The 21,280-nt window shown below is 41.1% G+C and overlaps 1 protein-coding gene across 1 annotated transcript; it reads right to left on the reverse strand.

Moving 5' to 3' along the window:
* Nucleotides 1–303: 303 nt before the first annotated feature.
* Nucleotides 304–10,761, reverse strand: LOC139165633 (uncharacterized). Its single transcript, XM_070748845.1, has 5 exons — nucleotides 10,270–10,761; nucleotides 6,921–7,319; nucleotides 5,017–5,319; nucleotides 4,269–4,435; nucleotides 304–679 (listed from the first exon to the last, which is right to left on the reverse strand). Exons 1-5 carry the CDS (start codon nucleotides 10,337–10,339, stop codon nucleotides 635–637), a joined length of 984 nt encoding a protein of 327 aa, XP_070604946.1. The 5' UTR covers nucleotides 10,340–10,761; the 3' UTR covers nucleotides 304–634.
* Between the last annotated feature and the right edge of the window lie 10,519 nt (nucleotides 10,762–21,280).

Raw genomic sequence — 21,280 nt, forward strand, 5'->3', positions numbered from 1 at the left:
TCATACTATGCAATGTGAATATGAATGCCATTAACTGGAGTAGAAGATTACTGCTTTCTAACTTGGTCTCAATTTGCCAGAGACATTTGCGTGGCCCTGTACGAAAATGAATGCTGGGCTAATTTTCTTACTTTTAATTCAGAGAGTGCCTTGATTAAAATGATGAGATCACTATTTTCTTCTGGAACATGTTTTAAATCTTGATAGAAACATGGTGTACTTCAAAGAAAATAAAAGAGCCAACCTGATCACCCCCTCACAGTTTGGCTGCATTTCCATTCTCAAAAAACACATCATATTCCATATATTTCACATTTTTTTTACTTTTCGTGACAAAAAAGCACCCCATACAGTGTATTTTCTCAGAATCCAACAAACCTATCTTTGATATGAAGCCAGCAGTTGAAAAGATGGTTGATTTATTTTTCTCTTGCATTGTATGTATCCCATCACAGAAAATGAAGATGTAATTGAGGAAAAGGGTCTTAGTTAAGCTGAATCTCAAAAATAAGGGGGGGAAAGTCAAGCGTTTTTAAAAAATAAGTCATTTGACTTGCAACACTATAGTTATTTGCATGTCAGCTCCAAAATTGTAGAGTTTAACAGGTTTTGTTTTTTTAAGTCTTTCAATTGTTTAGTAGCTGTAGAGGGAAAGAGGTGTGTCTTCCATCATGTCATCCTGTAAGAAAGAGAAAAACCTTAATTTTGTGCTAACCCAGACATTAGTGAGAAATACAGTGATCCCTCGATTAGCACGGTCTCGATTAGTGCGAAACGCTGCAACGCGGTTTTTCAAAAAATATTAATTAAAAAATACTCCACGGTTTTTTTGCTATACCACGGTTTTTCCCACCCGATGACGTCATACGTCATCACCAAGAGTCACTTCTCTGTCTCTTTCTCTTTCTTTGCTGTCACTATGCTTCAATCATTTTCTCATTTCTCTTTTTTCTCCCCTTTTTTCTATCATTTCTCTCTCTCTTTCTTCCTCTCTCACACTCTCTTCCTCCCTTCTCTCTCCCCCCCTCCACTTGCCCACGAGAAGAAAAAAAGCAACCTCTGCCGGGCAGCTCCCCTTGTGCCCCCGCTTTGTGCCTGCCTCTTTTGGGGATTTCTTTTTCTTTTCTTTTTTGCGCTGGCAGCGGGAGCTGTTGGGGAGGGCTCTGCCGGGAAGGCCTCTCAGCTGCAGAGCCGAATGGGGGCGGAGGCAACAGCGGAGCCCGGCGCTGGGGCCATGCGAGGCTGTTCATCCAGGGAGGCGTGGACTGGCAAGTCGCCCTCCTTTCTCTCTCTTTCTCAAGATCGCTTGCCGCTTGCCGCTTGCCTATTGCAGCGAAGGAGGCGAAGCAAGGCTCCAAGCTGCAAAGCGGCAAGCGGCAAGCGATCTTGGAGTTTCCCCTTTGCCTGGGCGGCAGGAAGACCAAGGGAAGGTTCCTTCAGCCGCCCAACACCTGATCCGCTCCGCAGCGCGGCAGCAGCGAGGAGCCGAAGATGGGGTTTCCCCTTTGCCTTTACCCCATCTTCGGCTCCTCGCTGCTTCCGCGCTGCGGAGCAGATCAGCTGTTGGGCGGCTGAAGGAATCTTCCCTTGGTCTTCCCCGCCGCCCACACGCAAACTCCACCATCTGCGCATGTGCGGCCATGTAAAAAATGGCGCACATGCGCAGATGGTGGTTTTTACTTCCGCATCCAGTATAACGCGGAAATCGGTTAGCGCGGGAGGTCTTGGAACGTAACCCCCGCGCTAACCGAGAGATCACTGTATCTAAGTTATATACTATATATATTCTTAGTGACTTCTGAACCATCCCTTAATGAATCTGAGCCTCTGCCATCTCAAAGAATTACCCTTTGGAACAGACAGACTAGGACAGGGGTAGGCAAAATTGGCTCTTCTATGACATGTAGATTTCAACTCCCAGAATTCCTGAGCCAATCATGCTAGCTCAGGAATTCTGGGAGTTTAAGTCCACATGTCATAGAAGAGCCAACTTTGCCTACCCCTGGACTAGACAACTAATATAAAGGTATAGTGGGAGTGAAGCCATCTCCCAGATCAGATTCTCATGCTTCCTGATGAGAAAGTATTATGAGTTCATTAAGCTTGAAATGGGGAACTGATTTAGATAGCTGTCAAGATGCCAACTTTTAGACTATTCAAATAAAGCTATTCCCCTGATGTCGAACCTATCACAGATGTGCCACAGGTGGCACACGGAGCCATATCGGCCAGTACGCTAACCGTTGCCCTAGCTCAGCTCCAGCGTGTTTATTCACGCTGGCCAGTGGATTTTTTTGCTCATGCAGAGGCTCTGGGGGGACATTTGGGGGGGGGCAGGGGATGGCGTTTTCTCCCTCCCCATACTCCAATAAAGCCTCTAGAGCAGTGTTTCCCAACCTTGGCAACTTGGAGATATCTGGACTTCAATTCCCAGAATTCCCCAGCCAGCGCTGGCTGGGGAATTCTGGGAATTGAAGTCCAGATATCTCCAAGTTGCCAAGGTTGGGAAACACTGCTCTAGAGCCCTGATTCCCAACATGAGGTACACGCCCCAGAGGGGGGCAATTGATTTTTTTGGGGGGTGGGGCAATTGGAACCTTGTTTAAACCAAGTTAATGGCCTTTTAGGCTTCCTCCGCATGAGTAGGAGTTCACTTTTTGGATAGTTAGAATTATTTGTCACATGGGGGGCATCAAGGTTTTACAGATGCTTAGGTGGGGCATGGCCAAAAAAAAGGTTGGGAACCACTGCTCTAGAGCCTGGCAAGGGCAAAAAACATGCCTATCATGCCCATCAGAAGTTGAGAAACGGGGGTAGCGGGGGGAGAGGGTCATGTGCGCATGTGTGGGGTGGGACAACGCAGAGGGGGTCATGCGGATGTGCAGAGGGCAGGGAATTATGCGCATGTGCACCCAAGGAAAAAAGGTTCACCATCACTGGGCTATTCCATTGATCTGGAAGAACTCGACTGCCAACGCCCCAAATAGCATCTGAGAAATAAATCAGAATCCACTCCACTGTTCGCAAGCAAAAGGTTTCAATTTATTAGCAGAGCCATGTTGGTTACGTTTCAGTCATTCCAGTACTAAATTCAATGCAATCATGTGGACCAGTCCGGTGCAAGGATTCAACTACTTCCTCTTTCATACAGTTGACACAGAACAAAAAATGACCTTGAACACTGGGTGAAGGAATTTGTTGTGGCTCTAACTTCTCTTCTACCCCTCCCAGTTCCCTTATGCTGTGTTACTGTGGCAGTCCAAAGCCTCTAAGTCCACATGATGGCTTTCAGCCTGACATCGACTCTAGCTACAGGCACAGCGATCCCTTTCCTTTTCTATCTCCATGGATGTAATAATATTCACTAAATATGTTTGCTACTCTCAGTGCATAACCTTTCACTAATTATATCTGAATGTTCCTAAGGATCGGTTATCAATGTGAACATTTGGATTGTGACCTTTGTTCCTCCCTGTTGTGGTTAGCTCTGGCCCAGCTCTTGCCCCAAAGACTGTGGATGTGGGAGAGACATCCACATGCCGCAGGCCTGTTTTGCTCCAGGTGGAATCTGATGATGAAGGCTCCTCTGACCAAGAAGACATGAGTGACAGGGAGGAGGAGAGTGTGGCAGACAGCTCAGAAGGAGATCAATTATCTAGCTCCTCCTTGGATTTGGAACAAGAGTTAATGATACAGCCACGCATGCGGAGAGCGATGCATAGGCAGCAACAACTGAGAGATCATTATCAAAGAAAATGAGGCCACCTGTGGTTGGGTGGGGCTGTGGTAATTAGTGAGGTTGCTATAAATAGCAGCCTGTGGGTTTGGCCATTGTGGAGGATTATCTGATCATTGTGTTCCGTGCCTGCCTTGCTGACTTCGACCTTTGTGTGCTGATTTTCCCCCACTTTGAAACTAAACCAGAGCAAAGTGTGTTTCACTTTGTGAAAGAAGAAGGACTGTGAATTGCCTCACAGCTGCAAGCTAAGTATCTCAGAACTGATAAGGGACTTGTACAAATTACCAGTTTGTTTGGAGATGAGTACTCTTTGCTATACAAAAAGAGTGCTTAGTTTATTTGAATTTTCGGAATAAAGAATATTGTTTTGAATTTTCAAACGTGTGTGTGTCTAAAATTTGTATCTGTGAATTTTCGGGAGAATTCTACCAGAGAGCTCAACAGAACACTCCCCCTTCAACATTCTAGAATTCCTGTTCCCATTTAGAAGAAAAATAACAGAATGGGTAAAAACCCAGCAGATGCTCACCATAGGCAAGTCCTGGAGACGTCTAAACCGTAGTCTACTGCTACGATGTCGATACCTCAAGAAACCCAGGAGAGTCAGGATCCCTACTGTCACAACAAAAATTAGGACGACAGCAATCACCAGAGGATCCTTTCCTATTGGGCTGACTACCGGTATACTGGGAGGACCTGAAAGCATGAAAAAGGCAATAAAATATAGTTCATCTCTTAAAACTATGAAGCTTCATTCACCCACCTACCTATTTTTTAATCAATCAAAGGAATATGTTCAGCTGCATAACCCAAATCCAGCATTATATTTAATATCATTTATACAAATTTGCAGTGCCTCTCCCAACATACTTTAGTTTTCCCCAAAACTATTTTCAAGCAAAAGTAATTCCTAGCTTAATTTGGAGATATCAGAAACTGACTAAAGGACTTTTTATTTCTTTTTGCAGAGCATATGCTTTGTCACTGTGCTACATAATAATAATTAATAATAATAATAATAATAATAATAATAATAATAATTTATTAGATTTGTATGCCGCCCCTCTCCGAAGACTCGGGGCGGCTCACAACAATGATAAAAACAATATTATAGTGGCACAAATCTAATATTAAAAAAAAATAACTAAAACCCTATCATTTTAAAAACCAGACAACGCATACATAGTTCTTCCATGGTTTTATCCAAGATTCTCGGTTCTCACAAACCATTCTAAATCTGTTGTTCCAAAAAAGAAACAAGATTGCTAAATATATACCTTGATTGTTTCCCACAACAAATACAGTTGTCTTGTGTTCATGTTTAGCTGGTTGCTCTGTCGCTGCTGGTAGGATTTTGTGAGGTAAGAGAGTAGAGGAGGCAACCTCAAATGTTACTGCTTGAGAAATATTGGAGGTAGTTACTGTGATCACTTGTTCACCAATAGTAGTCCTTGGAGATGATGTGGAGGCCACAGTATTCTCTTCTGTGAAAGCCTTCTGGTCCATGACTGGCGTGGTATTTTTTGCTGGTCCTGTGGTAATGAATGTAGAAGATTTTGGCTGCGAAGCAGCTGTTGTTCCTGCAGAGAAACATTTAGCTGTCAGTACAGTGGGGATGGGTGAGAATCCTGGCTATGCTTATTTCAGAAATAAAGAAAATCTACTTTGGCCAGACCTTTTGTGAATGTTTCTTCTGTTCTAACATAAATCATGATGCTCTGTCTGGCCCGATCAATTATTAGAAATAAAGACCCATACATGCTGTTTCTAAAGTCTCAATAAGCAAGGTCTATTGGTAAAACAATGTATGTATGTATGTATGTATGTATGTATGTATGTATGTATGTATGTATGTATTTATCTGTCAAACAATTATAGGGTGATAATTTATACATATAAAACATTAGATAAGTAATGATAAAAAGTAGACATTTTGTACAATAAAATGTTGAACTCAAGGAACTTCATGCTGACTGCAGTTATCAAATTAGCAAGAGATAAGACAGTCCGGGATGCTGCGCCCAGCTAGAGCCATAAATCTCTGTTACTGAAGTGCCTCTGATAGTTTAACCACATCCACAGTCCAGGCTGCAGCAGCTCATACAAAAAGCCGGAAACAAAGTCCATGGGAGCAAAAGAAGTATGTATCTCAGATCCCAGGCACCATCTTCCATGATGGGAACATTTCTTGTCACACCCCTTTCCCAGTAGCGTGTCTTTATATACTGCCAAGGAGTGACCAAATCTCCCATAGGTCTAATCAACATCAAGGACCCCTTCTAGAGAGATATTCATGCCTGGATCTCATCCTCCTTACTCTTGCATCTAACAGGGGGTGTTAGTCATCAAAGTCCCCATCATTCTCTGATGCAGACAATGCCCTAACTGGGGGTTCTGCAGTCTCTGGTGATTACTCGGTCCCTAACTCTCCCTCACTCTCACGAACAGACTCAGATGGCAAGAACACTGGCCTGCAATGCCAGTACTCCCGAGCTGAGACAGACGTGGACCACTCACAACACATGGTAGTTATCAAATCTAATCAAAAGTATGTGAATAAATCAGGTCCACAGTTAGACTCCAGTGTTGTAGCAGGTTCTGTGAATATAACTGGGGTACCATGTCTACTGGACCTAAGAAAGCAGGCAGGGTTCTCATGACTTTGAGTTCAGCCACCTTTGTATTAAATCCATTTTCACCCTAATTGACAAAAACACGAACAAGGTTCAATGTTTTATGTTTTCACTGGTTGTGTATTACAATTTTTATAATGATTTCATATGCCCTCTGGATCCATCCAGAATTGGCTGAAAGATGGGTATTCATTTATTTATTTCATTTTATTCGTCAACAAGTGCAAAGAAACAGGACACATGAAAAAAAGGCACAAATAAATGGATATAAAGAAGCAAAACATAGCCATGAACACATAATGCACACCCCCTTAGGGACCTCTAGGACCATAACTCTGCAAACTTAAGGTGTAATTTTTTCAGCTCAGATGGTATTCTCTTTTCTCTTTCTTTTTTCCATTTTTTTTTCAAAATACAGAGTATCTAACTGTAATCTAATATAATGTTTTTACAGGCTGTGACTGTGAAGCAGAATTAGTTGAGTCCTTCTGGCCATATTTATTTAAGCCACCTACCACAATAAATTATTTGTAACTGACCAGACTTACCTTGTGTCTCCTTTGATTGCAAAATTTCTGTAACCGGGATCTTAGTGCTGGAAGTAAGCAAGGATGTGGCATTGATGTATCTTCTATCATCATCCAAGCCAAGTGTATTAGTTTCCAGCAAATTTGCCGTTGGAGTAAGAAACAAAGAAGGATCAGGGCTACTATTAGAGGCTTCATTTGCAGTCTGAGTCTGTGTCCTTACTGTGGTATTCGAATAGCCAGGTGTAATAGTGCTCAGATAATCCGTCTGACCAGTGCTGTTGACACTGACTTGTGGGGTGCTTGTGATAACGTCATCTCTACTGATGGATGTGGCTTGGAAGTTTCTGGCTTCAGTGTGAGGAAGTGTGAACTGAGCAATTGTGTTGGATGAAGCCGATGACCCATTCTTCCCATCTCCTAGTACAGGAAAAAAAAACAGGAAAACAAAATATGGCAGCATCCTTACAACACATAGAGAAGAAATAAATCCAAATCCAAAACAATTGATGTGAAAAGGGACAGCAAATTGGGGAGTAAGTTATTTTGTGCCTGAACTCTTTTTTTACCGTATTTTCCTTCCTCTAACAGAGAAAGCTTAATGAAGTAATTGGATAAGATTGTGTACTAAAAAAGACGAAACTATCACCACTGTCATTTCCACGGATAAAATTCCAGGGGTATCACCAGAATTACCTGAATCCGAAAAAATAATATTTCCCCTGAGCTATGCTTGCAGTTTTACAGAATTAACTATGTTTTGAACTGTTCGGATTTCCTTAAACATTTTGCTATGAAAAATGTTTGGGGGGAAGAATGGACACCACTTTCAGACTTTTGGACCATGAGATATAGATTTCTTAAGACAGACTAGCAATGCTCTGAAAGACATAAACTAGACTTTGATTTGAAAGAGAAAAAGCGAATTTATTTATTATTTATTTATTAATCAGATTTGTATGCAGCCCCTCTCCATAGACTCGGGGCGGCTAACAACAATAATAATACAATGTAAACAAATCTAATATTTAAGTTAATTTTAAAAACCCCAATTTAAGAAACCAATCATACATACTGACATACCATGCATAAATTTTATAAGCCTAGGGGGAAGGGAAAGTCTCAATTCCCCAATGCCTGACAACAGAGGTGGAATTATATGCAACTCGTATTAATACAAATGGTAGTTGGCACCAGGTCAGTTTTGCCTAGGCTTAGAAACTAAGCAGGACTGGGCTTGATTATTATTTAGATGAGAGCATTAGGGAATGCCATTTTTTTTTATTAGGCAAATAGAAAACAATATCTACACAAAACCTGGGTGTGCCTATTTCATTCCAGATTAGAACATGCAGGATTTTAGATTAAGTATTCATTCAGATTTTCTCTCCGGCTTTGAAAATGGAGATTTTGTAATATCCTCCCCCCAGGAGTGGGATGGGAATGGAGATTTTGCTTCCCCTCCTGTCCACTAAGCCACGCCCACAGAACCTGTAGTAAAAAAAATTGGATTTCACCACTGGCCTAGAGCCATAGAATTATGAATAGATAAGAGAGGGAACAATTCATTTGTCTTCACCCAAGTGGTCCTCTTGTTTTTTCAGATCAGTGCTAGGAAATTTGAATTTAAACAAGTTCTGCAGTGATTGTTACTTTGGACCCCAAGAGAAAGACATGAGATTGGGAGAGGCATGCTTTATGCCTGAATTCACACAACTTGTTTACTGGATTTTCCTTAAGCATAGACTTATCAGCCATCAAACAGTTTGAGTTTGCATAATATGCTAATACACATACATATGCACAAAATCAAAGTTGGTGAATTCAGAGACTAGGTATGTAACTGGCAAGTACAGCAGCTGCAATTATAACTGACCCAGTTAGATGCATTGTACAAATACACCTATCTGGGCAGAAGAAGTGTCACCTCCCTGTATCCTCTTAATAAGATGCCCTGAAACACACACACACCCCAAAAAAATCTTAAATCTGCAATCAGGAAATGCTTTGAAGAAAATATTCTAACTCTGCAGCAAATACACCAAAGAAAATTGTGGCTTCCTATGTAGCAGAAATAAAGAAATCTAGCGAGCAAGGCAAAGCTAGCTATGAGCTAAGTAGTGTAGATAAACATATAACAGAGTGGGGGGGGGGGGGGGGAAGGAGACAGGTTTTGAACCGGAGATCTGACGCAAACTGTTCTGAAGGCTGATAGTCTTACTGATAAAATATACCAACAGAAGAGCATTTTATGGATGCGTTTCAGAGAGTATTTTGCAAACTACTGTTCTGATCGAGCCTTATTTGAGTCCCCAAATGCCCTGGTGGTGGACGTGGCAGCCTCAGCTCTAACACCAACTCATTTGGTAAACAACAAGCCCAACGAGAGGAGAGAAAGAGTAAGAAAGTAGGAAGCGGGGATGAAGGTTAAGAGAGGGGAGTGTTGAGTCAGACTGAAGAATAGGAGTTGAAAAAGGTGCAAAATAAGATATCGATTTATGAAATATCAAAAATGCATATGTGTCTTATTGATAGATTTTAAGGCATACGTGTTTTGTTATAAAAATGGGATTTGTGGAGAAAAATAATAATAAAAAACTTTTTGAGTGGTGGGGGCCTGCATATAAAATAATAATAAAAAACTTTTTGAGTGGTGGGGGCCTGCATATAACCTCAAGGCTTTAGCTCCAGGGCGAAGAACTGGATGCCATCCCTAGGGAAGGACACCCCAGAGCCCATCGTGCTGTGAACCTAAGGCAACCCTGACCCTCTAGATCAGTGTTTCCCAACCTTAGCAACTTGAAGATATCTGGATTTCAACTCCCAGAATTCTGGGATTCTGGGAGTTGAAGTCCAGATATCTTCCAGTTGTCAAGGTTGGGAAACACTGTTCTAGATGACCAATGGTCCCCTCCAGGAAATTTAGCCCGAAAGGCTTAAGGCAACCAAGAGAGGGAGGCCTTCTTAGATAGCAGAAAATTTGGCGCGTCCAACTGAAACAGGAAGGGCAAACTCGCGGGGGGGGGGTGGTGTCTGCCAGGGGAAAGTCTATCAGGGGGAGATCTGCCGGGGTGAGGTCTATTAGGGGCAGATCTGCCAGGGGGAGGTCTATCCAGGAGATCTATCAGGGAGAGATCTGCCAGGGGGAGGTTTGCCAGGGGAGATCTATCAAGGGGAGATCTATCAGGGGGAGATCTATCAAGGGGAGATCTATTAGGGGAAAATCTGCCAAGGAGGAGGTCTACCAGGGACTTCTGGTTTTGCAATGGCTGCTGAGGTCCCACAAAAGTCCGGGACACTTCCCACCGCGCCTGCTTGCACCCCGAGACCCGACCTTTCTCAGCAGGGATGGGGCGAGCGGTGCACGTACCTGGCAGAGACAGGAGGCTTCCAGCCAGGAAGCAACAAACGGCCGCGAAGGAGCGACGAATTCCCACCATGGTGGGAGGGCCCCAGCGGCGACCGGTCAGGGCAAGAGAAGGGGGTGGAAAAGGGAGAACCGGCGCCCCCGGCAGGCGTCTGCACAACTCTGGTCCGGAGAGTGAGTCACTGCCACGTGGTTCCCAAACACAAGGATGGGACGAGTCGGGGCGTGTTGCGGCCTCTTTTTTCGCTCCCCTTCACGGAAAGTGCCCGAGTTCTTCCGTTGCAAGACTCTCGCGGCCCCCTGCGAAAACAACCGCCCCCCCCGCCCCACACATCAATGACTGGGAGTGCCCCCCCCCCCAAAAAACCCTGAAACTCCGAGGCTTTCTCCGCAATTGGCCAGAGTTCTTTTTCTAGGAGAGCAACAAGAGGAGCTGAGGCGAAAGCGTTTTGCCTCTGAGGTAGCGCAGCGCGCCCTGTCCCACTGACACACAGTGTGGGAACAAACCGGCGGCGCTTTGGCAAGAACAGCTCCGCCCCGCGTCTGAGCCGGGGCGGGAGGGTGGTCAAAGCAGACCGTCGTCTCCGCTATAAGTTACGGAATGAGCTTTGAGAGTCTATTCGGAGGAATTGTGACTGGGTCTGTCCTCTGCACCCTCTATAACAGCCTGGTTCGGTTCTGCGACCCAACAAGGCCGACACATACTTCAGAGGATAATCAGAACTGTAGGGGGGATTATTCTAGGATTATTGTAAGATTCCAACCGGTAGGATCGAAGGATTTGTGCGATGGGGGTTTGAAAGGCTGGTTGAGGTACCTCAATTGCCAATACCCCTCTCCTGCCTTCACTTGAGGACCTGTATACTCCACCAGTCAAAAAGAGGACCCTGACAATATTTACGGACCCCTCGCATCCTGGACACAAAGTGTTTCAACTCCTACCCTCAAAAGGTTGCTATAGAGCACTGGACACAAAGACAACTGGACACAATAACAGTTTCCCCCCCAAATACCATCACTCTGCTAAACAAATAATTCCCTCACCACTTTCAAACTATTTACTAACTCTGCACTACTATTACTATTAGTTTCTCTCATTGTTCCTATCACCCATCTCCACCTACTTATGACTGTATGACTGTAGCATATTGTTTGTATTCTTACAATATTTACAATAGTCTTACAATATTACAATAGTCCTCGGAGAGGGGCGGCATACAAATTCTAATAAATTATTATCATTATTGTTGTTGTTGTTGTTGTTGTTTCCTGATTGCTTATATGTACCCTATGGCAATCATTAAGTTTTGTACCTCATTATTCTTTAAAAATGAATATTTTTCTTTTATGTACATTGGGAGCATATGCACCAATGACAAATTCCTTGTGTGTCCAATCACATTTGGCCAATAAAGATTTCTGCTCTGTTCTATTCTATTCTATTCAAATTTATCTGTACTGGCTGAACAGTCTGGCTGCTCTGACTGGAGAAAGAACGCAGGAAGGAGAACCAGGAAGTACAGTCCGCAGTTCTGAAAAAAGTCTCAGATTATATGTTTACCTTTTTCCAAGCTGACACGCCTAAAACCAATATAATGCTTCATTAAAATAGCATCTAACAGGTTCACCCAACTAGGTGGCAGCACAACCTCCTGGCTGATGTTGGAAAGAAAAGTTAAAGGTATCTGATTAGTACTTGAAAGGCAGAGACCACCACTAGTATCCTAGGGTTGTTTGATATTTGGTGAATCATGAAAAATCCTGGGGGGGAAAAAGAAATGGTAAAACATTTCCAAAAATGCTACACGGACCGTCTATGAAAGATATCAAGCAGAAAAGCTCAAATGAATCCAGATTTGGGGCATTATCCTGACACTTAAATGCAAAACAAATATAGCATGGCAGCTATAATATCGATATGTAAAGGTAGGCAGTTGGGTAAATTGTATTTAAATAAATCAGAAATATGTACAATGGTAGCTAATGTGTGTTCACACATTATTTATGCATTTGGTATGCTTGCTTTTGCTAATCTAACAATTGTGGTTTATAGATCAGAATTTATTATTTGGTATGTCTGAATGGAGCCTATAATGTTTATTCAATAAACCAACTAAATTAGTTAAGCAAATCAGGGCCTGGCTTATTTTTATTTGTGGCCAAATATACAGGAGTCCAGAGGTAAAACTGAAAAAAGATTATTTTAGTATATTAAAAAATCATTTTAGTCCCAAGAAAGATACTGAAGATAATTCTGCTTTGATCCTCTTTGGCAAAATATAGCGCATAAGTAAATACTTTCAGCTTTTCCAGTTCCTGCCTATATAACTTATAACAATAAAAAAGAGTTCCAATAATTATTGTGATATCTTGCCTGCCTCAAAAGTTGACAGTTTGACTAGAAAATTAAACGTGTATTATAGCAAAAGTATCTGAATAATTACTTAGAATGGTATTGAATAAACTCATAGATTAACACAAAGAGTGTCTTGGAGAAAATATATGGTGTGAGAAAAAAAGCCAAATATTGTCAAAAGTAGCATCTAATTATAAGAGGAAGGAAAAAATACTGTCAAAGATTTTCTTCTCTGATTAAGCCAGATAAAGTTTTGACATTCTATAAATGTTGCAAAGTTTATTGCAAATTTCTAATTTTCAAACAATTACTAAAATAATGCGACATTTTATTTTTAAAGCCTTTTATTAAATATAAACGGTTGGAACACGGTTGGAACAGGGTTGCTCAGTGGCTAAAACGCTGAGCTTGTCAATGAGAAAAGTTGGCAGTCCTGCGGTTTGAATCTCTAGCGCCACGTAACGGAGTGAGCTCCCGTTACTTGCCCCGACTTCTGCCAACCCAACAGTTTGAAAGCAAGTAAAAATGCAAGTAGAAAAATAGGGACCACCTTTGGTGGGAAGGTAACAGCGTTCCGTGTGCCTTCAGATGTCTTTGGACAGCGCTGGCTCTTCACTGTCCCCTAGAGTCGGGAGTGACTAACATGGTGATGGCGAACCTTTTTCCCCCTGGGTGCCGAAAGAGCATGGCCGTGCGCTATTGCACATGTGCGAGTTACCCATTATTCAGTGCCTGGGGAAGGTGAAAACAGCTTCTTTCATCCCTCAGGGGCTTCTGGAGGCCAGAAACGGCCTGTTCCCCAACTTCTGGGGGGGCCCAATAGGCTCATATTTTGCCCTCCCCAGGCTCCAAAGCTTCCCTGGAGCTGGGGGAGGGTAGAAATGTGTCCCCCATCTCCTCTGGAGGTTCTCTGGAAGCCAAAAACGCCCTCCCAGAGCCTCTGTCGGAGCCAAAAATCAGCTGGCTGGCATACACATGCATGTTGGAGTTGAGCTAGGGCAACAGCTCATGTGCCAGCAGATATGGCTCCGTGTGCCACCTGTTACCCATACCATAGGTTCGCCATCACTGGACTAGCACATATGTACAAAGGGAACCTTTACCTTTATGAAATATGCTTTGTAAATAGTGTACTTCTGAGTGAAACTTACACATGTGCATAATTTCACATAAATTCCATTAGATACAGTGGGAAAATTATATATTTTGTATTTATCCTGTTGTAAGCCGCCTCATCCTGTTGTAAGATGCCTTGTAAGTCTCAAGAGAAGGGCAGCATAGAATTCTAATAAATAAACAAACACACAAACAAACAAACAAATAAATAAACAAACAGGCCAATATGAGCCATGATAAATCATCATGTGCCATGACATCAACACACAAATGCTGCAAATTGTGTTTTTTTCAGGGTACCAAAACACCTCATAGCATCCTGAGAATTACTACAGTACTCTTAAAATGAGCACAAACTACCGTATATTTGAACCTAAAACTTTATCCTATATCAGTGCTTATATTGGCAGTGTATATAAAAAAAACAGCCTTGTACTTGTGGCAAATAAATTAAAGGAAATATTGGCCTAAGGTTTACCATGGCTAAGTAGTTGACAAGTTATGTCATGCAGACCAGATTAAACCCAATTATTTATTTTTATTTATTTATTTTTATTTATTTATTTATTTTGTCCAATGCACAATACATATTGAAGATGATAGACATGAGTTATTATATATAAAGAAAGGATATAAAAGTCCAATACACAATGAGGGTTTTAGTGGGTATATATCAATATACACATAGTAAAATACATGATGAAGGTTATAGAGGGATTAGTTTTTATGCAGTTTGTTATGCAAAGCCAGTCAATTGGCCAAATGCAGTAAGCCATAGTTTAATGTTGTGTGAATAAATCTACTGAATAATTTAGCCAACCAAATTTTACTTACCGTATATTTTGTCCATGTAATCTTTTTTATTTACCTAGTATATTTTGCCCACATAATCACTTTTAAAGTATATTGACTATCTTAACCAGATTTAGAAGTAATATTTTATTACTGGATATTGTTGTGAAGAAAGCTGAACTGAGAGGACCATTCCTATCCTGTTTTTTTATTTATTTATTTATTTATTTATTTGTATTTATTTGTATTTATTTGTATTTATGTATTTATGTATTTATGTATTTATTTACTTACTTACTTACTTATTTAATTGTTCAGTTTGTATAACCTTCCTGCTAAGCATGCAACTCTGAGCAGTTAAAATCCAATGAAAACAGCAAAACTACTAGCAAAAATCAAAACCCAATGAGGCATTTAATTTTTCTTTCTTTTTACAATCCTTTAATCCCTTTATTTGGGGGTGACTTGGAGCGACATAATGGAACTGAATGTTTATCAAACAAGGCATTTGATCTCACTATATAAATCACTATATAAATCTGTTATGTCCTGAAGAAGTTGGGAACTTTTCACTCCAGTCCAACAGGGAAGTGAAATATGAACATTCTGATTGGTTTCCTGCTGCATTGGCTCCCTATTTAAACTCCTTGCCTTTTGTATGTTGCTGCTGGAAGTTACTCCCTGTAACCAAGGGTAGGCAGCAGGCAGGACGGGGTGGAACTCAGTTCCACCGACACTTCCTGGATTACAGGTCTCAGCTCAGTTCTCCTTTTTCCCCCTGCTGCTGCTGCTGTGTCTGCACTCCTTGCTTTTTTCCTCTTTCCTCCTTCCTGGCCTTGGATGAGCTTACCTCTCTCCTGCCTGGCTCCCCTCCAGCCTCACGCGGCCACCTCCTGGAAAGAGGAAAGAGGAAAAAAGCAAGGAGCGCATAGCAGCAGCAGGGGTAAAAAGGAGATCTGAGCCAAGCCGAGCCGTGCCAAAGTGGTCAGGGCTGCGGTCTTTTCCCCCTTGTGAAGCCCTCACTCCACCTGCAGCTGAGATGAAAAGGTGTCATGTGGCAATAATAACCTTGTAACTCTCCCTCGGCTTTCTTATATTTTTAAATCCCCCCCTCCCATCCTCCTCCTTGGAAAGCGGCAGGGAGACCAGCACCGGCAGGAGTTGCAGGGGCTCCTTTTCCTCCCCCCTCTTTTCTCCCATTTGCCTAGCTACCCAGCCTGAGGCAGAGGGTGACCCTGGAAGGAGAGCACGGGAAACAAAAGGAAATTGTCACCTCAGTGAGCGACACTGGTGATGTTGTAAGTCGAGGATTTAACAGTTCACTTGAACGATGATGATTGTTCAAACCACTCCCAGCTGGTCACATGACCGGCAAGCCACTCCTACCCAGTCACATGACCGGAAAGCCACACCCACAAAATAAGCCACACCCACAGCGTGGCAGTAAAAATTTTGGCTGCCCATTACTGCCTGTAACCTAATAAAGAGTTGAAGTCACTCCATCAATCTTCTGTCTCTTCAGTATCGGAACTCAACACAATCAACTCTCTAAAAATGAGCTCACATAATTTCCTGAGAGAAAAAAAATAAGATAAGCAGGGTGAGAACCATCTTGGATTCAGGAAGCAATTCTACAAGGGAGACACAGTATTAGAAGATATATTTCCTGGGTCCCATCAACCCACATCACAAAGTGGTGTGGAGAAAAGGAATATTAGACATGTTTGCCACCTTGGGTTTTTTATACAAATAATAAACATTGTATAAAATACATTTAAAAAATAAATAAAAATCATATTTTTAATATAGGGGCATGTCCATACTGACAGATTTTATTGATTGGGCAGAAATAAATGCAGACAAGCTGATTTGCAAATAACCTGGCCCTGTACCTGAAGGGGTCGTCTCTAAATACAATCAGCATCTTGCCTTGTAGAAACTTACTTGGAGCCAATGCAGCTGAAAAAGAAGTGATGTTATATGCTTATATTACTGTATGTCCATAATTTGTGCTGCTGCATTGCGAAGCAGATGCCGCTCGCTTCTGAGTGCTCTACAAGGGCAGTTTCTCATAGATCTGTCATAGTAATCAGGCAGGAGGTAACCAAGGTGTGAGTGAATATGAGCAGAACCTCCCATCTAGGAATGAATTCAGCTGGTGCACAATATGGATTTATGTAAGAACTTGCTTAGTAATGGCTACCACCTATTATTTAAGAAGGAGCCAAGCATTCTAACAGAAACTCCAAATTACATCCAGTTTTGTTTGGGAAAGCCCAACCTAATTCATTAATGGGAAAGAGATATGGGGCAGGCCTTAAAAATATAGCCATTCAGTTTGTAATGACTTGGTTGGGAAGAAATAGGCTTAGGCAAGATCCCCAGATGGCAATTTGTGGATACTATCAAAGCAGGAAAATAGTTATATTTTGATGTTCTTACCACTAGAAGGTGTTGTGGTTAGCTCTGGCCCAGCTCCTGCCCCAAGGAATGTGCAGGTGGATGTGGGGGAAACATCCTCATGCCGCAGGCCTGTTTTGCTCCCGATGGAATCTGCCGACAAAGCCTCCTCTGACCAAGGAAGCGTGAGTGACAGGGAAGAGGGACGTTTGGCAGACAGCCCAGGAGGAGATCAATCATCTGTATCATCCTTGGATTCTTAGCAAGAATTAATGACACATCCACGCATGTGTAGAGTGATGCATAGGAGACAACAACTGAAGGATTATTACAAGAGAAAATGAGGCCACCTGTGGTTGGGTGGGGCTGCTGTAATTAGTGCTACAGATAAAAAGAACAGCATGCTGGTTTAGCCTTGTGGCAGTTTATCTGATTCATTGTTTTGTCAAGATCCTGGTTTTTGTGCTGTTCAAGATTGTGTGGGGATTCTCTGGACTTTAGAATTGGACTCAATTTTCCAGATATTGGGTGAGCAATTGGATTGCATTTAACCTGTGTCTTGTTTGTACCAGAAAATCCCTTTGACATTTAAAAAGGGAGCTGTTTCTGTTTTTCTGTTTATAAAAACGTTTGGGTTTTCCTTTTATCGTGTGGTGTGTGTCTTCCTGGACTAATTACCCTGTAATTACGGGCGGTTGAAACACGCCGGCAGAACAGAAGGTAAGCCTTAAAAGATTCATATCGGTATCCATGTTTAATTGGACTTGATCTTCATCTTTTTCCTTTAACACTCTAGGATTTCTTCTGCCTTCTTCTGCCATTTTATCTCCCAGAGTTTCTTTGAAAAACAGAGGCTTCTTTTAAACTCATGAAAATAGAGTTAGCAATCTGAGTGATGGATACTATCACTCTGAAAAAGGAATTACTGCAACGTTCTACCTGTCAATGACTACTTCAGCTTTAATCGCAACAACACAAGAGCACGCAACAGATTCAAACTTAATATTAACCGCTCCAAACTTGACTGTAAAAAATATGACTTCAGCAACCGAGTTGTCGAAGCATGGAATTGATTACCTGACTCAGTAGTGTCAACCCCTAACCCCCAACATTTTTCCCTTAGACTATTCACGATTGACCTCTCCAGGTTCCTTAGAGGTCAGTAAGGGGCGTGCATAAGTGCACCAGTGTGCCTTCCGTCCCCTGTCCAATTGTCTCTCCTTATCTCATTTATCTTTTCTTCCTTTCAAATATGTTCACCTATACTTTTATATCTTTTCTTCTATTCTTTTCTTTATTTATATTACTACATATATATTCTCTTCAATGTATATTATGTATTGGACAAAATAAATAAATAAATAAAAATACTCTGCCAGCATTCTCCAGCTAAAACAACTGCTTTGAAAGACTAAGATTTTTCAGACCTAACATTGTCAATCCTTATTTCAGTAATGTCTCATATTTTAATTATTTTTCACCAGCTTTGTTTTTGCCTTTTGTCCATTTCCATTTAAAATACTTTTTCTGTTTTAATTTCTAAAGAAGTAGAACTGTAACAGAAAATGTTAGGGATTTTCATTTTACGTACTGTATCTGAAACCTTTGAAATTGTTCACTAGTTTGAACACAAGATGTCACTCTCATTTTAACTTTTATTGAATCACAGTCTGAGACCTATGCCTATAAATGTTAATCTATAGCTCTGTTTCCTGGGCAAAAGTTGCAGACACACACCCAATATGCTATCCTGGACAAATTTTACACTTTAATTATAATATATTAATTTCCCCTGAACATCATCAAAAGATGGGAAACCACTGCTCAATACAATTTATGCCAAGTATTTTCCTACACAACAAACATTTTAAAGAATGCCTTTGGCTGTTAAGGCGGCCTTAGAGAATTCAGCAGAGCTGTGCTTTCCAGTTGACTCTGTGAATAAACAATTACTTTAGATCTTCCAGTGCCATTTGTTTTCTATATTCCAAATAGGGAAAATTCATTCAACAAGAGCATTTGTGCCAAACATCTACTTGGAAAATTATACAAGACAGCCATAAAAATGGAAATGTCATATTTCCAAAATCTGTTATCGTTTTGGGCCAAATGTCCTTGTGCTGGCTTTTCTTCTTCTTCCATTCGGCTATTTTGTCTAGTCAATATTTATTTGCACATATCAGTTTATCAGATAATCCTGTTTCATTGATTTTGTAGTTATAAAGCAGAAAGAGCTCAGTTTATCAGGCTTAAACTTATTTATTTATTTATTCAAAAAAAAATTAATGCCACCCTTCTCCTTGGACTTAGGGAGGCTTACAACATGTTAGCGATAGCCCTTTTTTTAACAGAGCCAGCATATTGCCCCCTCTATCCAGGTCCTCATTAAACTTAACAAGCATTTTGGTAGGAGACTAGAGAATACCGGGGGTATAGATCAAAAATATGTTCCAAAAGGCAATGGTAAATCACTTTTGTACGATAGCCAGAAAAACAACATGGTGTCTGTGTATTTAAATAACTCATCAACAGAAAAATTTTCTACCTGTTTCCAAATGGGATCTGGTTTTTCAGGGCCTATATGAATGACTGCAGTTAATTGAAAAGTGCTCTCCCAACCCGTTTTTCTAAAAAAAATTAAGCAACATTGACAAAATTTTGGCACTGTTTTCTTTTTAAGAAAAGCCTCAACCTGCAGCTACATGAAACACACACAGGTCTCTTCTTTTAAACAACTTTTCTTTCAGGTCACTCCGTTTCATGACAATGTCTATCATACTGGTATTTTGTTTTTCTATACAGTAACCAGTATTGTGTGTTGTTGAACAGAGAACTGATTGTACAGAACTGATTGTACAGAACTGACTCAGATTTCACCAAGAGCCATCGGAACATAAGATTTGACAGCTGAAAGGATTTTGCTTGTGCTGAGAAACTGCCAATATTCCAATCAATAAAATCACACAATTTCTTCCAATGGTTAGTTCTAATGGCAGAAATATGAAAGTGCTATACATTTAGACTTGGTGCAATGCCAAGAGGTACTTTCTTAGAAGTAACTGTACTGCATTATGGGCAATAAGCGGGCTACCTGTCAGGTTAAATCAAGGGTTTTCAAGGATTTTTCTTTCTTTCAGTCTGCAAAAAAAAAAAATGTCCCCCCATCCCTCCAGCTTTTCATTTATTATCAAAATTGTCAATTTTCTCACAAACAAATAAGCACTAGTGTGCCCTTCGTCCCCTGTCCAATTGTCTTTCCTTTATCTCATATATGATATATATTTTCTTCCTTTCACATATCTTCTCCTCTATTTTTACATATTATCTTTACATATATTACCGTACTTCATGTCTATTCTCTTCCATATGTATTGTGTATTGGACAAATGAATGAATAAATAAATAAAATAAAATAAACATTCTTAAGGCTGGAGAAACCAACTAAAAATAAAGTTTTATTTAAGATTATTTTGAACACACACACAAACACAATGAGAAGCTGTATAAAATGTTTTCTGAAAAGCAGACATGGGATGGTGATGTAAATGAAAGCAATTCAGGAAATAAAGCATTAATCTGAGAGAGTAATTTATCAGGAGACCAATGGCTCCTGCAGAGGCTGCAACAGTCAGAGGAATGCATACACCCACACATTTCATCATGCCAAAACCATGTTTGTAGTCACACCTACAACAGGTCTCCTGACTTCATCTCACATAGAAGGGTCCTGTCAGTAGTCAAGGGGATATAAATGGTGAAACAAGTATTATGACACTGTTGCCCAAACTCCATCCTTTTTACACATATTCTGTGATATTGTACACACTTATAATAAGGGCTGAGCTTGCCTTGTGATGGTGTGACACACATTTAGTTATTTTGACAAAGCATTAGACCCTTTATTTAAATATGATTCAGTATGGAAATCTTAATGTACACCACTATAACAAAAACCTTTTCATGAGAAAACTTCCCTTGGCATGTAGCTCCTTGGATTAAATGAACCCTGCTCCTTAAATGCCCCAATGCAATAACAACAGAGTTGGAAGGGACCTTGGAGGTCTTCTAGTCCAACCCCCTGCTTAGGCATGAAACCCTACACTACTTCAGACAGATGGTTATCCAACATCTGCTTAAAAATGTCCTGGAGGCAAGCTGTTCCCCTGATTAACTGTTCTGACTGTCAGGAAATTTCTCCTTAGTTCTAAGTTTCTTCTCTCCTTGTTTAGTTTCCACCCATTGCTTCTTGTTCTACCCTCAGATGCTTTGGAGAATAGGTTGACTCCTTCTTCTTTGTGGCAACCCCTGAGATATTGGAACTGCTATCATGTCCCATTCCTTCTTTTCATT

Source organism: Erythrolamprus reginae, chromosome 3 (genome assembly GCF_031021105.1).
Source record: "Erythrolamprus reginae isolate rEryReg1 chromosome 3, rEryReg1.hap1, whole genome shotgun sequence".
Classification (NCBI taxonomy): domain Eukaryota; kingdom Metazoa; phylum Chordata; class Lepidosauria; order Squamata; family Dipsadidae; genus Erythrolamprus; species Erythrolamprus reginae.

Coding starts and splice junctions, on each gene's coding strand:
- LOC139165633 (XM_070748845.1), bottom strand. CDS start 10,339: ATGGTGGGAATTCGTCGCTCCTTCGCGGCCGTTTGTTGCTTCCTGGCT. Junction 5,320..6,920: donor GCAATCAAAGGAGACACAAG/GTAAGTCTGGTC, acceptor GTTTCTCTGCAG/GAACAACAGCTGCTTCGCAG. Junction 680..4,268: donor GTCTCCAGGACTTGCCTATG/GTGAGCATCTGC, acceptor TCTTTCTTACAG/GATGACATGATGGAAGACAC.